The 14,999-nt window shown below is 44.8% G+C and overlaps 1 protein-coding gene across 3 annotated transcripts in view; it reads right to left on the bottom strand.

Annotated features, from left to right (window-relative positions):
- The window catches only part of CDR2 (cerebellar degeneration related protein 2), a 32,198-nt gene extending 25,425 nt beyond the window's left edge, over positions 1–6,773 (bottom strand). The window contains exon 1 of one of the 3 annotated variants that reach the window (XM_025371324.1): positions 5,469–6,773. In XM_025371324.1, coding sequence (XP_025227109.1) covers positions 5,469–5,547 — 79 coding nt within the window. In that variant the 5' untranslated portion in view covers positions 5,548–6,773. The remainder of the gene's footprint in view (positions 1–5,468) is intronic. The other 2 variants (XM_025371326.1, XM_025371325.1) reach the window with 2 other exon arrangements.
- Positions 6,774–14,999: the final 8,226 nt, after the last annotated feature.

The raw sequence follows: 14,999 nt of genomic DNA, 5'->3' as shown, positions 1-14,999 counted from the left end.
GTCCTTATCTCAATTCTTATTTCCAGTAAAACAAAGCACCAACCTGGCTCAGAAACCTGAAGTCTCAATCTCCTAAATATTTCATAGGCTGTTAAGGACAGAATTTTAACCAGTCTCAACTACAAGAAAGCTCCTGTGAAGTCACACTGTATAATAGGATATTACTTCATCTGTTAGCTTAAAGACACCGGACTTTTTTTGTCTTTAAAAAAAGTTCATTTCCTGTTGAATAGCAGCTGGCTTCCATAGCCGAAAGAAGCCAAAAGCTGGCAGTAAGCCTAAGGTTTTCTAAATAATTAGTGGAGGGAATAGAATATTGAATGTCCCTTACAGTTTTAATTGAGGCACAAAAGAAAAGGAAATAATATAGTTTCGAAGCTTTGTACACCTGTTCATCTCTACAGGATTACAAAAAGAATTTTCATTAAGAGGGTCTTTTCTAAATCCTATTGAACTGGCCTGGCTTAGGCAACTACTAAAAACATCATAGATTTATTGCAGGCTTGAGAATTGCAACATATCAATACCTTCATATGTTGAATATTCTTTCACTAATGAGTCTTTGCAGGTAATAATATATTTTTAATGGTGTAAACTGTTAGCTTTAAACAGATACTCAGCTCTATACTTTAGGCAAAAAATTAGTACTGGCAGCCAAGTAATTTTTTTAAAGAACCTTTCTTCCAGAATTTTGAAAACTTTAAAACCCACCGTGATATTTTTCCCATTTTACTTTAGTTTATTTAAAAAAAAAAACATATTCCAATGTTGGCTGGTAGTCTGTAGGAGTAATTCACTAATATTAAGGCTGAAAGTTTTTCCTATTACAAAGTCAAATGCGTCATTTAGTGATGCTTCTGTTTAACTCCTGTTGCCAACGTTACTATAATTGGGAAAGCAGAAAACCTGAATATAAATATCAAGAAAAATGGTGTCAGTTTTAATAACCCTCCAAACAGTGATTCAGCAAAATAGTTGTACACAAGGAGGATGTACTCATCCTGAAATTTTAGGATTCCTTTAAACTAAGAGTTCATTTACTGATCCACATAACAGAAACCTGAATCCTTATTCTAAGTTTGCACAGCTCACCAAATGACAATAGCAGCTGGTTTAAAAGAAAATCCAGTCTCTGAAGTCCTTCCACCTTGTTCTCAGGGGCATGTTTCAAAGCAAGCACCATCATTACCTAAACTGAAGGCTCCTGCTGTCCCAGAAAATATCTTACCCACAGAGATTATTGTCAGTATTCCTATTGAGCCAACTCAGCCCTCTGACAAAAGACAGTCTCTTCATCAAAGTGTTTCGTAACAGCAAAGGGTTTTCTCCTCCTGCCTACACAAAAAAGCTTTACATGTTTCTAACAAGGTATGAATAGCAGACCAGAGTTTACTGAGGTTAGAATTTTCCAGCAATTTCAATTTAAAAAAGGATACCATAGGAAACTTTGATACAAAGATTCAATCTATTTAGCTCATGGCTTCCACTACTAAAGGAAAACATTTTGTAGTTGTAAGAGTTTGAGAACAGGATCATTAAAAGTTGTTTTCTGGCCAGGTGTGGTGGTTCACGCCTGTAATCTCAGCACTTTGGGAGGCTGAGGCGGGTAGATCACAAGGTCAGGAGATCGAGACCATCCTGGCCAACATGGTGAAACCCCATCTCTACTAAAAATACATAAATTAAATGGGTGTGGTGGCGCGTGCCTGTAATCCCAGCTACTTGGGAGGCTAAGGCAAGAGAATGGCTTGAACCTGGGAGGCGGAGACTGCAGTGAGCCGAGAGTGTGCCACTGCACTCCAGCCTGGGGACAGAGCGAGACTCCACCTCAAAAAAAAAAAAAAATTTCAGCAGTTCTCTCCAAATAAGCCTCACTCAGTAATAATGAGGATGTTAAAAAATGGACAGATGCCTGCACATAAAATCCCACTAGACCTGCTGAATAATCTGTTTAACAGGACAGACCTGCTCCCAAACTTAATTCAGCAGCAAGAGTCTACTGAGGGCCTACAACGTACGAGGCGCTCCAGTGGGCACATCCCATGAGGCAGCACCTCCAGGCTTCTCTAGTGAACAGATTCCTGGAACATTCACTCTATGGGAGTAGGAATCCTGCCTATCCAAACGTGGGGAGGTGCTGTGGCCCCAGTGCCTAGGCGAATACCTGGCAAAGAGCAGATAATACATTTTTGAGAAATGAACAAGTTTTAAAATCTGTTAAAAGTTTAGGAGTTAACATATAATTTAGCAAAACTGGGGAAAGAATACCCTTTTATTCACACTGTAGCCTTTATTCTTTGACAGGCCATATTCACAAGTTATAATTGTTGGAATTTCACATCTTCTATTCATACTCCATATAGTTGGTTATGACATAGAGGGGTATGTCAAAGTCCACTGTGATAAGGTAGCAGCCCTTTGGAAAACACAGAAATGCAACTGGCAGTAAAGAGGTTCAGACCTCTGTGTGTGTGTATGTGTGTGTTTTTAGACAGAGTTTCGTTCTTACCATCCAGGCTGGAGTGCAATGGCATTATCTCAGCTCACTGCAACTCCGCCTCCCAGTTTCAAGCAATTCTCCTGCCTCAGCCTCCCGAGTAGCTAGGATTACAGGGGGCTGCCACCACGCCCAGCTAATTTTGTATTTTTAGTAGAGATGGAGTTTCACCATGTTGGCCAGGCTGGTCTCGAACTCCTGGCCTCAGGTGATACGCCCGCCTCAGCCTCCCAAAGTGCTGGGATTACAGGCATGAGCCACTGCACCCAACCCAGACCTGTGGTTTTTTAAATTTTTTTTTTTTTTTTTGAGACGGAGTCTCACTCTGTCGCCGAGCCTGGAGTGCAGTGGTGCGATCTTGGCTTACTGCAAGCTCCACCTCCCGGGTTCACGCCATTCTCCTGCCTTAGCCTCCCAAGTAGCTGGGACTACAGGCGCCCACCACCATGCCCGGCTAATTTTTTATTTTTTGTATTTTTAGTGGAGACAGGGTTTCACCGTGTTAGCCAGGATGGTCTCGTTCTCCTGACCTCGTGATCCACCTGCCTCGGCCTCCCAAAGTGCTGGGATTACAGGCGTGAGCCACCGCGCCTGGCCAGACCTGTGTTTTTAACGTTAAACTTGAAGAGTTGATGACTTTATTTTGATCAGAGGTTAAAGAGGATTCCACGTGTAACCCTGACACGCTGCACTTGCTGCTTGATAGACTGAAGTGTTACAGCTCGTTGTTCCAAACAACCTCCAACAGTGGGAGAACGCAGCGTGGACTAAGGCACCTGATGGAAGAGAGCCATGAAAACACTTCTGTGCTAGTGCTTCAGTGCAGTTCAACAAATACTAAAATCGAGCTTCCAGTATGTGCCAAGTATTATGCTAGATGCTGGAAATACCAGAAAAAAGAACCTGCCCCCTCTATACCCTTAAGGATTTATGCTTCTTAAATTTTTTTTTTTTTTTTTTTAAGACCGAGTCTCCAGGCTGGAGTGCCGCGGCGCCATCTTGGCTCACTGCAACCTCCGCCTTCTGTATTCAAGCAATTCTCCTGCCTCAGTCTCCTGAGTAGCTGGGATTACAGGCACATGCTAATTATAGGCACGCCTGGCTAATTTTTGTATTTTTAGTAGAGACGGGGTTTCACCTTGTTGGTCAGGCTGGGCTCAAACTCCTGATCTTGTGATCCACCCGCCGCGGCCTCCCAAAGTGTTGGGATTACAGGCGTGAGCCACCGCACCCGGCCTATGCTTCTTAAATACAGGAAAGAAAAATATTTAGTTGTGATAATACAAATTAAATTATAGGGAAATACTGCAATGGCACAGTGGTTGCCTCACAAATCCTGGAGAAACTATCAAACTAGGCCATCAATCCCTATGGGGAAATCTGAAAACAGGTTTGTTAAAATGTATGAGAAATTTGTCCTTTGGACATAAAGATGATGCCACCAAACACTGCACTGCAACCACTAAGCAGCTTGGACTCTATAAGCGTAATAAAGGTGAATTACTTTGGTTAAAGTGATTGCATGTTAATTTAAGAAATTATCTTCCTCCAAAAGAGGTGCTCATTTTATTTTCCTTTTCTGAGTTATTCAAGTCTACACTGTTTCCTTCTGCCATGTTCAGTGGTTAGCATGAACAAGCATCATCATCATTTAATATTTAACTAAATGAGATGTTAATTTTCACTGCAAGATTAGAGCTGAAAGCATTTACATAGAATTGCAGAAACCAAAGATGCCGGGAAAAATTCCTGAGGATTATTCACAGTGTTCAGTATAGCGGTTAAGAATGTTTGCTCTCGAGTCTTAAGGGGAACCCTAGCGCTCCCCAACATTATCACCTCTATTGTGTTACTGGGAGATAAATGAGCAACTCTGTTATGGGCCTATCAGTGTTAGGCACATCAAAAGTGTTCCCCAATTGCTAGCTCCTGCTATTAGTATTAGCCAAAGTGTTGGCTGCTCTATGATTGTTCTCTGGAGACACCATCGGCAGGCCTATTTCTAAGTGAAAGCTGGCATGCAAACTGAAGAAAAGTGGCAGAGGTAGAAGCGCTCTTCTGTCATTTCAACGGGCATCTGGTGAACTATGCGTAACAGCTTAATTCCCAACTGAAAAAAAACTGTTAACTAGGATGGTAAGGAAGGGATGGGGGTTTGAGGAGTGACTACAACTCCTCCTTTTGAGTGTGTGGGTTCAAAAAACACTCCCTCCCCCACTTAGCTTTAGGCAAGCCACTTAACCGTTTCAACCTCCGCTTTCCTCATCTGGAAAATGGGATAACAAAAGTTACTCTCAGTGTAATTGGATTGTTTGTACCTCAATGGATAAATGCTGGAAGGGATGGACGCCCCGTTCTCCATCACGTGCTTATTTCACACTGCGTGCCTGTATCCAAACATCTCACGTACCCCATAAATAGATACACCTACTATGTACCCTCAAACATTAATAAATTTTTTAAAAGTTACTGTCTCCTAGAGTTACGGCGCAGAGCGCACAGCTCCCGCTACATCGCAAAACCACTACCACCTGCAGCAGCCGGCCCTCCGTGCTGGCCAAGAAAGGCGCTGGGCTACACAGCCTGCGAGGGGGCGGCTTCTCGGGCTCTGCCACTTACTGCGGGACACACTGGCTCACCCGGTCTGCCTCGGAGGAATGCAGTGAGGATTAAACTAGCTAATCCACGGAAAGCCCTTAAAACGGCGCCTGGCGCGTCCCTGGCCCCCATGCGCCTCGGGGCTGATATTCAACTGCGCATTATTAGCAGGGCCGTGGGCCCCGCGCCGAGGCTTCCCGCGGGCGGGATCCACGGGCACGGCCGGCCCCGCCGCCAGGTGAGCCCGAGCCCTTCCCGGCACCTGCATCCTCAGCCGCCAGAAAAAGCAACTTTTTAACAGTTTCGCAGCGGGGGCCTCCCGGGCCAGGCCGCCGCCGCCGCCCGACCGCCCGCGGGGCGCCCCCGCCCTCACCTTGCTGGAGGTCCTGGTGGTCGTACCACGGCTCGTCCTCCTTCATTTCAAACTCCTCCACCAGGTTTTCCGCCAGCATCTCGGCTGGGTCCTCTAGGGGCAACGGTCCCCGCCGCCGCCGTCCCGCCTCAGCCGCTGCCCCGGGCTCTTCCCCGGCCCCTCCGCCCTCAGCCAGAGCCGCCCTCGGGCGGGACGCGCCGCCGCCCAGGCTCCGCCGCGCCGCCTCAGCCCCGTTCCCGCCGGCGACCGCCGCCGACCGGCCGGCTGCTTCGACTCGCCTAGCGCCTCCCAACGGCCCCAATGGCCGGGCGTTACGGCGCGAACGTAGGGAGCCAGGTTCTCACGCTGCCGCCGGTCTTCACGCCGCCGCCGGGCCCAACGTGGCACTTTGGCAGAACCCTCCCCGGCCGGGGATGCGATTCAAACCCCCGGCGGCTTCTCAACCAATCGCGAGCGGGCCGCTGGCCGAGCGACAGGGACTTCGTCCAATCGCGTCTCTCCAAAGACCCGCGGCTCGCCCGGTTTCGAGGCCAAGCAGCCAGTGACGGGCCCCGAATAAACAAAGAAGGCGGGGAAACAGTGAAGGGGTGCGGCCGAAAGCCCGCCCCCTGATCTGCGCTGTGCGGCTCCTACGAGCGCGTTCTGGGTTCCGGGCTGTGGAGCTGGCGGAGGCGAGTCCTGCCGCTTTGGTGGGTGTCCCGAGGCCAGCGCGTCCGTGGACAGGCAGCGCAGGCCGGAGGGCCTAGGACTTCGGCCTCTGAGAGGCGGGCGGTTGTCGAGAGGCGTCCTTCGTGCCGGCGGGAAGCGCGAGGGTGCCGGAAGCCGGAGGTCCGCCGCCCGGCTGCCGCTTCTCGCATGTTGACTCTGAGATTTGCTCCGGGTCCGGCAAGGAGACTCGGAGTCGATCGGGAGTTTAGGGCTGAGAAAACGCCCACTGAGCGGTAGCTCTTGTCTCGTTGACATCTGAGCTCTGGGAATTACGCTCCCTAAAACGGTGGGCGCCAGACCCCGTTGAGAATCTGGGGCAGTGAGGGATGCCCGAAGCTGTCCACTTGGAGGGGGAAAATTGTAAGCAGGGTTGCAACGATTTTTAAAAGGTACCTCTAGACCACAAGTTAAGCATCTGGGGACGTGGCATTGCACCTGGAGGGGTCAGGCTGCAGCCCCAGCACTTAGTAGCCAGCAAGGCAGAGCACACTGTCCTCCACCGACATAACCCAGCAAATACTGCTCATGAGTAAAGCTTTTAGCACCATCTTACAGACAAAGCACGGAAACTCTTAAGCAGGATGACAGACCTGAAGGTCAATGTTCTCAACCTTGACGTAAAGGTAAAATTGCAGCTGATGGAAGACAGCAGGTCCAATATCTAGCTAACTTTGAGCAACGAAACAAAAAAATCGAGGTTTAAGTATATAATTGAAAGATTATCTCTAGAACATAAGGTAATAAACTGTTAGAAATTCGGAAAGAGGGAAGAGGTGGAGAGGAGTGTTAGTTAAATCCTGATCTATTTTAGCAGTGAGTCGACAGATAATACCTTACATTGATAATCCAATAAATCGTTTCCACAAATATGGAGAGAGCTGCCAGAACTAAAAATGGGAAGCAGTTAAGAGTTTTCCGAGGCCGGACGCGGTGGCTCACGCCTGTAATCTAGCATTTTGGAAGACCGAGGCGGGCGGATCACCTGAGGTCGGGAGTTCGAGACCAGCCTGACCAACTTGGAGAAACCCCCATCTCTACTAAAAATACAAAATTAGCCGGGCATGGTGGCGCATGCCTGTAATCCCAACTACTTGGAAGGCTGAGGCAGGAGAATTGCTTGAAACCCGGGAGGCGGAGGTTGCAGTGAGCCAAGATCGCACCATTGCACTCCAGCCTGGGCAAAAGGAGCGAAACTCCGTCTGGAAAAAAAAAAAAAAAAAGTTTTCCTAAGAGGAGGTGTGAGTTGAGGCTGGGGACTTTGGCTTTTTGTTATAAACCCTTCTGTGATCTTGCTTTTTAAGCACTTGCACATTAAAAATAAGGGAAATTGTAGGGAAGGAATTATAGACTCAAGCTACTTTTGTCTTTCTGTATAAAACAACAAGGACTTGGGTAATTTGAAGAGGGGAAAAACTCATCCTAAATAATTGTTGTGGGTAATAAAATTCAGGGTGTCTCTCTACCTCCCATCTTTGCTCAAATCAGCGTACCCTAACCTCATGCTGATGCTGTATCAAACAGCAGTTGACTCCAGGGTTATCTTATAGCACAGGCTGTAGGCTACTCTGGAGAAATCTTGCCAAGGACGAGACCTCCCACTGTGGAGTTGTTACCTGAAGTTTTACCCTTCAGTCCTTAAAGGAGACTGCTGAATAGAGTGGAAAGCACAAGGGACCTAGAGTGAGAAAACCTAGAGTTCTCGCCATACTCAGTACCAGCAGAGAAGCCTTTTGGCAAAGAGTTTACAGGAAAGATGATTGTTTGCCTTGCTCACAGAGCTATCTGAATCAAAAAGAGACCCCGAAAGCAAGTGTTTTGTGCTCATTTTAAATGTAAGACTGTGCGCTTGTGACCTATACTGTAAAAGTGCAAGTACCCTTGAGGACCAATTATGAGCACCACAATAAATAATCATAGGAATGGATTATAACCCACTGAATAAAAGAAGAAAGAATCCGTGAGTCCATACTGATTTAAATAAATGGGAGAGAAAAGAAAGCTCTTTCTTACAGTAGGATGCCAAGCAAAAAATGTAGAAGGAATAACACTGTTAGGGAGTAATAATAATAATAAAAGAGGAATGGTAAACTCACAAATCCCTTTCTTCAAAAAGGCAAAATGTTACTGGCGCACCTGTAGTCCCAGCTACTTGGGAGGCTGAGGTGGGAGAATTGCTTGAGCCCAGGAGTTCGAAGTTATGATGAGCTATGATAGGTGACAGCAGAGCAAGACCCTGTCTCAAAAAAAAAAAAAAAGAAAAAAGGGCTGGGTGCAGTGGCTCCTGCCTGTAATCCCAGCTCTTTGGGAAGCCAAGGCGGGCGAATCACCTGAGGTTGGGAGTTTAAGACTAGCCTGGCCAATAAGGTGGCTAGTCTCTACTAAAAATACAAAAATTAGCCAGGAGTGGTGGTGCAAGCCTGTAATCCCAGCTACAAGGGAGGCCAAGGCACAAGAATCCCTGGAACCTCAGAGGCAGAGGTTGCAGTGATCAGAGCCCGTGACACTATACTCCAGCCTGGGCAATAGAGTGAGACTCTGTCTCAAACAAAAAAAAAGAAAAGAAAGAAAAAGAAAAAAGAAAGTGAGGTCCCCTGTAAAGCCTCTTCTACTGCCCTAGTTGTCCATATTCAGATCGAGATATTCAGAGTTCAAATAAGATCACTTAAAACAAACTATCTTAATCACTACAGATAGAGTCCTTTGGAAAGAGAGCAAGTTGGGTTTAGGAATTGCCAATGTGATTTGTGGAAGCTAACAGGCTAGGGCTAGAATCATGCCCCTGCATGATTATTATTATTATTATTATTTTAAAGTCTCACGCTTGTATCCCAGGCTGGAGTGCAATCGTGTGATCTTGGCTCGCTGCAACCTCTGCCTCCCAGATTCAAACAGTTCTCCTGCCTCAGCCTCCCAAGTAGCTGGGATTACAGGCGCCCACCACCACACCCGGCTGATTTTTGTATTTTTAGTAGAGACAGGGTTTTACCACGTTGGCCAGGCTGGATTTGAACCCCTGACCTCAGGCGATCCACCTACCTTGGCCTCCCAAAGTGCTGGGATTACAGGCGTGAGCCACCGTGTCCCGGCCCCCTGCTTGATTCTTATCACTCAGCTGCAAGGTTGAAAGTTCTGGCTGTTTACTCCATGGAAAACAAGCTCATTTTAACTTCAAATGCATATTGAAATGTTCTTTAACAATTCTCCATTTTTTTTCTTTTTCAGAGTCTCACCATGTGGCCCAGGCTGGAGTGCAGTGGCACCATCTCTGCTCACTGTCACCTCCGCCTCCCGGGTTCAAGTGATTCTCGTGCCTCAGTCTCCTGAGTAGCTGGAATTACAGGCATGTGCCACCACATTCAGCTAATTTTTGTGTTTTTAGTAGAGTCAGGGTTTAGCCATGTTGGCCAGGCTGGTCTGAAATTCCTGGCCTCAAGTGATCCGCCTGCCTCAGCCTTCCAAAGTGCTGGGATTACAGGTGTGAGCCACTGCGCCCAATGAACAATTCTCCTTTAAAAATGAAAAGAAAAGAAAGATACGGAGAATTAAAGTTATTGGGGGCCAGGCGAGGTGGCTCACACCTGTCATCTCAGCACTTTGAGAGGCCTAGGTGGGCAGATCACGAGGTCAGGAGTTCGAGACCAGCCTGGGCAACATGATGAAACCCCATCTCTAGTAAAAATACAAAAATTAGCTGGACGTGGTGGCACACGCCTGGAATCCCAGCTACTCGGGAGGCCGAGGCAGGAGTATCACTTGAACCTGGGAGGCAGAGGTTGCAGTGAGCTGATATCATGCCACTACACTGCAGCCTGGGCAACAGAGTGAGACTTCCTCTCGAAAAAAATAAATAAGTAAATAAATAAAGTTATCGATAGTTTAAAAAAGCAAAAAAACCCCACAAACTTTATGTCTTTTGGTATGTTATTGGGTTCTTTTTAAGGACACTATTTAAGAAAACTTCTTTTCCCCTGGAAAATCTTGAACGAAAATTGCATTGAAAAACTGGTGTCAATTTTCAGTGCTAAATTTGGAGGAGTTTCCATTGTTCTTTTAGAGTCTCCTTAGTCATAGTTTAGAAGCAATCATAAGTAACCTCTTCAGCAACATTAATATTATTTGGTTTGATAGGTTAGTAAGTAACTACCCAAGTTGATTCCAAAAGGAGAATTTATGGTGTTCATAATAATTCACCGTTATTTAATGAACTTGCCCAGCCTAACTAACCATTGCACCATTTTGCTACTATTTAAGTCTTTTTGTTTGTTTGTTTGTTTGTTTTTGAGACAAGATCTCACTCTGTCACCCAGGCTGGAGTACAGTGGCGCTATCACAGCTCACTGAAGCTTCAACCTTCCAGGGCTCAGGTGATCCTCCTACCTCAGCCTCCCTAGTAGCCGGGACTACAGGCATGTGCTACCACACCTGGCTAATTTTTGTATTCTCTGTTGAGACAGGTTTTCGCCATGTTGCCCAGGTTGGTCTTGAACTCCTGGGCTCAAACAATCTGCCTGTCTCAGCCTCCCAAAATGCTGGGATTACAGGCCTGAGTCACCATGCCTGGCCAACTTTTTAAGTTTTCTATATGAAATATTTTGTGATAAATAAGATCAGATTCAGAAATCCTTTGTCTTTGGTTGTAAAGATAAAATGCTCTTTTCTTGTGTTTTATTACTATAGTAAAGTCATGTAAGAAGAGTTTTTAGGTAGCAATGGGGGCTTTAAAAAAATTGTAAGTGGTGATTTTCAGTTTGATACTTACAGAAATAAGCATTTACTATGATGACAGTAATCTAAAGCAAAATATTAATGGCTCCTTTTGCAGAAGGAAATAAGAAAGATTTTTACTTCACACAATATGTAAAAACAAAGAAAAGTTCAGACTGTAGACTTGTTTGTTTGTTTGTTTGTTTTGTTGTTTTGTTGTTTTTGTTTTGTTTTTGAAACAGTTTCTCTGTTGCCCAGGCTAGAGTGCAGTGGCACGATCTTGGCTCATTGCAACCTCCACCTCTCAGGTTCAAACATTCTCCTGCCTCAGCCTCCCACGTAGCTGGGATTACAGGCATCTGCCACCACACCTGGCTAATTTTTGTATTTTTAGTAGAGACGGATTCCACTGTGTTGGCCAGGCTGATCTCAAACTCTTGACCTCAAGTGATCTGCCCACCTCGGCCTCCCAAAGTGCTGGGATTACAGGCATGAGCCACCGTGCCTGGCCAAGAAGTTCAGACTGTAGAGTTTTTCACAGTGCGATTAAAACCTTATATTCTTATGTTTCAGACGGGCTGGGTACTTAACTTAAATCTTTGAAAAAAAAATTGAATTCAACTCTCAGAAAGCTTATGGCCTTTTGCAGAATTGTAAGTTTACAAATACCTGCCATGCGACATAATGATAGATCAGATTAGAAAGGTGCAGCATGCTTCTTGTTTTAGCATACCTGAAATAAAACTAAGAAAAACAAGAGTCCCTAGGTTTTGGTAGGCTAAATTTGTGTCTTGGCTTTTGGTTCTACTGTCTCCCTTGTTTTTGACTCTTTTAGTAACCAAGCAACCTCTAGCCTCAGTCTTCATTCTCAGGGATGAACTTAAAGTGAAGTTTTCACTGGTAGTTCCCAGCATTTTGAAATCTGAGAATTACTTTTAAAGTCAAAAATGTTGGCTGGTCTCCACACAATAGTAGTTTTGAAGGGTTTGGGAACTGCATCATGATGAAAACAATCAGATTTGTACTTTTAATCATTACAGCAGAAGCTACAAACATTTTAAGAATACAAGTACACATGTGGACAAAACATTCTTTATTCTGTAGACAATGCTTGGTATGCATATGGGTTTGATAACCCATTTTTGATCATTCTAGGACCCTGCCACTCATAGAACTAGAGTCTTTTTTTTTTTTTTTTTTAATTTGAGACAGGGTATTGTTCTGTTGCCCAGGCTAAAGTACAGTGGCAAGATCATAGCTCATTGAAGCCTCAAACTCCTGGGCTCAACCAATCCACCCACCTCAGCCTCCTGAATAGCTAGGACTACAGGTCTGCACCACCATACCCAGCAGAATTATAATCATTCTTGGGGCTACTTGGTGCAAAGTGAAGTGTAGAGACCGTAAATAATTTGGTCATTTGAGCCAAATGCCCACTTTTTCCTTCTGACTTGCCCTCTTTTTCCCTAAGAAATTTGGCAATGTAGACCGAACTATCTGCTTAATTCTGTTCCTGGATCTACAAAGTTAAAACAGAGGCCCAAGGATTACTCAAGCAAGTAACACCCTTTGAGTTATCAGAATTCGTTTCTGTTTTCTGACTCAGTAAGATGCACAGACCTGGCCAAATATTCAAGTAAGCCAAGAATAGAACAGAAAGATCATGGTATTCTCTTTAAACTATAGTCAAGATTGAAAGGAAGATGAATCTATGCCTTCCTCTTGCTGGGTTAGCCTTTTCCTGTTTTCCACTTATAAAAATCAAAGGGTAAGACGATAGGCTAGATTTAAGAGAGGCCCGTACAAGGATCTCAGCAAGGATCAGAATGTGTTATTTCTGTATCCATTGTAGTTATGTCCTTGTGGTCAAAGCTACAGAAGAGCAAGAATAAGTCTTCAAATGCAAGTCTGTACTACTGAATGAACAACTTTATACTAAGATGAGGGGCTTACTTTCTTTTTGACTTGAGCAAAAGGCTGTCACCTTGTTGTTCTGTTTCTGTTGCACCCTACCAAGTAGGGAGGATAATAATGGCATAAACATATCTCCTTGACACTAGTTAATCATGTCCAAGCTCTTGGATGAATCCCACTTTATTTTATATATTTTTTGAGGTGGAGTCTTGCTCTGTCGCCCAGGCTGGATTGTAGCGGTGCCATCTCAGTTCACTGCAACCTCTGCTTCTAGCGTTCAAGCAATTCTCCTGCCTCAGCCTCCTGAGTAGCTGGGGCTACAGGTGTGTGCCACCATGCCCAGCTACTTTGTGTATTTTTGTGGAGATGAGGTTTTGCCCTGTTGGCCAGGCTGAAATTCCACTTTATAAGTTTGAAGAGATAGATAAAAATATAAGTGGAGGAATCACACTCTATGCAAACTAGGTTTCCTGGCGAGCATCTCAAAAAATATTGAGTGAATAGATAAGGAAGTCAGGTGTTAAATCTGGGGACATACAGCTCATAGGTTTGGACTCTTATTTAACTAAAATTAAGTACTGGCCAGCAATGTTTTGGCCCCCATCCACTACTGTGTGCAAACAGTGAATTTTAACCTTTTTTTTTTTTTTTTTTTTTAAACAAAGGGAAGAAGAGTTCCTCTGCATGGAAAATGGCACCTTTAAATATCAAACCCATTGCTTGGGCATACTCTATGATGACATTAGGGACTGAAATGCTGAATTCTGTCTTTGATTTCTACTATGTGAAACTTTTTCTACATCTGTACACGATTTCAGAAGTGGCCTTTTCTCAAACCCAGGTGAGATGGAATCTTTACTGTCCTTTCACATAGGACAGATCTCCTTCCTTTAAGGGAAAGAGAGATTTTTATTTTTTATTTTAGTTTTTGAGACAGAGTTTTGCTCTGTCACCCAGGCTGGAGTGCAGTGCATGATCTCGGCTCACCGCAACCTCCACCTCCCCAGTTCGAGTGATTCTCCTGCCTCGGCCTCCTGAATAGCTGGGATTACAAGCCCACACCACCACTCCCGGTGAATTGTTGTATTTTCAGTAGAGACAGAGTTTTGCCATGTTGGCCAGGCTGGTCTCGAACCCCTGACTTCAGGTGATCTACCCACTTCGGCCTCCCAAAGTGCTGGAATTACAGGTGTGAGCCACCGCGCCCAGCTGGAAAGAGAGATTTTTAAAAGATTGTTATTTAAAATGTAAAGGTATTAGAATTTAAAGAGTAAGCTTAGGTTGTCTGGAAAATTCATTTATGTGGAAAAATCGGTATTATTACTAAGATATCCAGTCTCCATCCCTCTCTTTTTTTTTTTTCCTGAGACTGCTCTGTTGCCCAGGCTGGTATGCAGTGATGCAATCATAGCTCACTGCAGCTTTGACCTCCCTAGGATCAAGCAATCCTCCTGGCTCAGCTTCCTGAGTAGGATGACAGGTGTGAGCCACCACACCTGGCTATTTTTTTTTTTTTTTTGTAGCAATAGGGGTCTCACTATGTTGTCCAGGTTGGTCTCGAACTCCTGGGCTCAAGCAATCCTCCTGCCTCAGCCTCCCAAAGTGTTGGGATTACAGGCATGAGCCACCATTCCCAGTCCTAAAATATTCTGTTTTGAAAAGGCCCACAGTATTCACGAATTGTATTGTAAGTCATTACCAATTAGGTGGTCAGGCTGGAAGAGTTCATAGTTTTAAAACCCTTATATTTTGTAATGTTACTCATTTATTACCAGTAATAACATACTAATTAGATTCAATTTGAAATGCCAAACATTGATATTTTAACCTTTCCTAATGAAATTATGTAAAACTATGCCTTGGTGTAAACAGGCCATCAGTCTTTGCAGAGGCATGGTCCTGTGTGCTGTTGTTGGAAGGCAGTCTAGCACAAGATTGAAAGCACATGCTGTGGGGTCATCTACCTTGGGTTAGACCCTGGCTCTGTTGTTTATTAGCTAGGCAAGTTGCTTATCTTCTCTGGCTCTCAGTTTTCTCATTTGTAAAGTCAGAGTAATAATAGTACTTGCCTCAAAGGATTGTTTTTTGTTTGTTTGTTTGTTTGTTTGTAATGGGAGTCTTTCTCTGTCACCCAGACTGCAGTGCAGTGGTATGATCACGGTTCACTGCACCTTGACTTTCTAGGCTCAAGCAGTCCTCTTACCT

The sequence above is a fragment of the Theropithecus gelada genome, chromosome 20 (genome assembly GCF_003255815.1).
Source record: "Theropithecus gelada isolate Dixy chromosome 20, Tgel_1.0, whole genome shotgun sequence".
In the NCBI taxonomy this organism is placed as follows: domain Eukaryota; kingdom Metazoa; phylum Chordata; class Mammalia; order Primates; family Cercopithecidae; genus Theropithecus; species Theropithecus gelada.
Note: the sequence above shows the minus strand (reverse complement) of the source record. Positions and strands in the feature narration are given on the sequence as shown.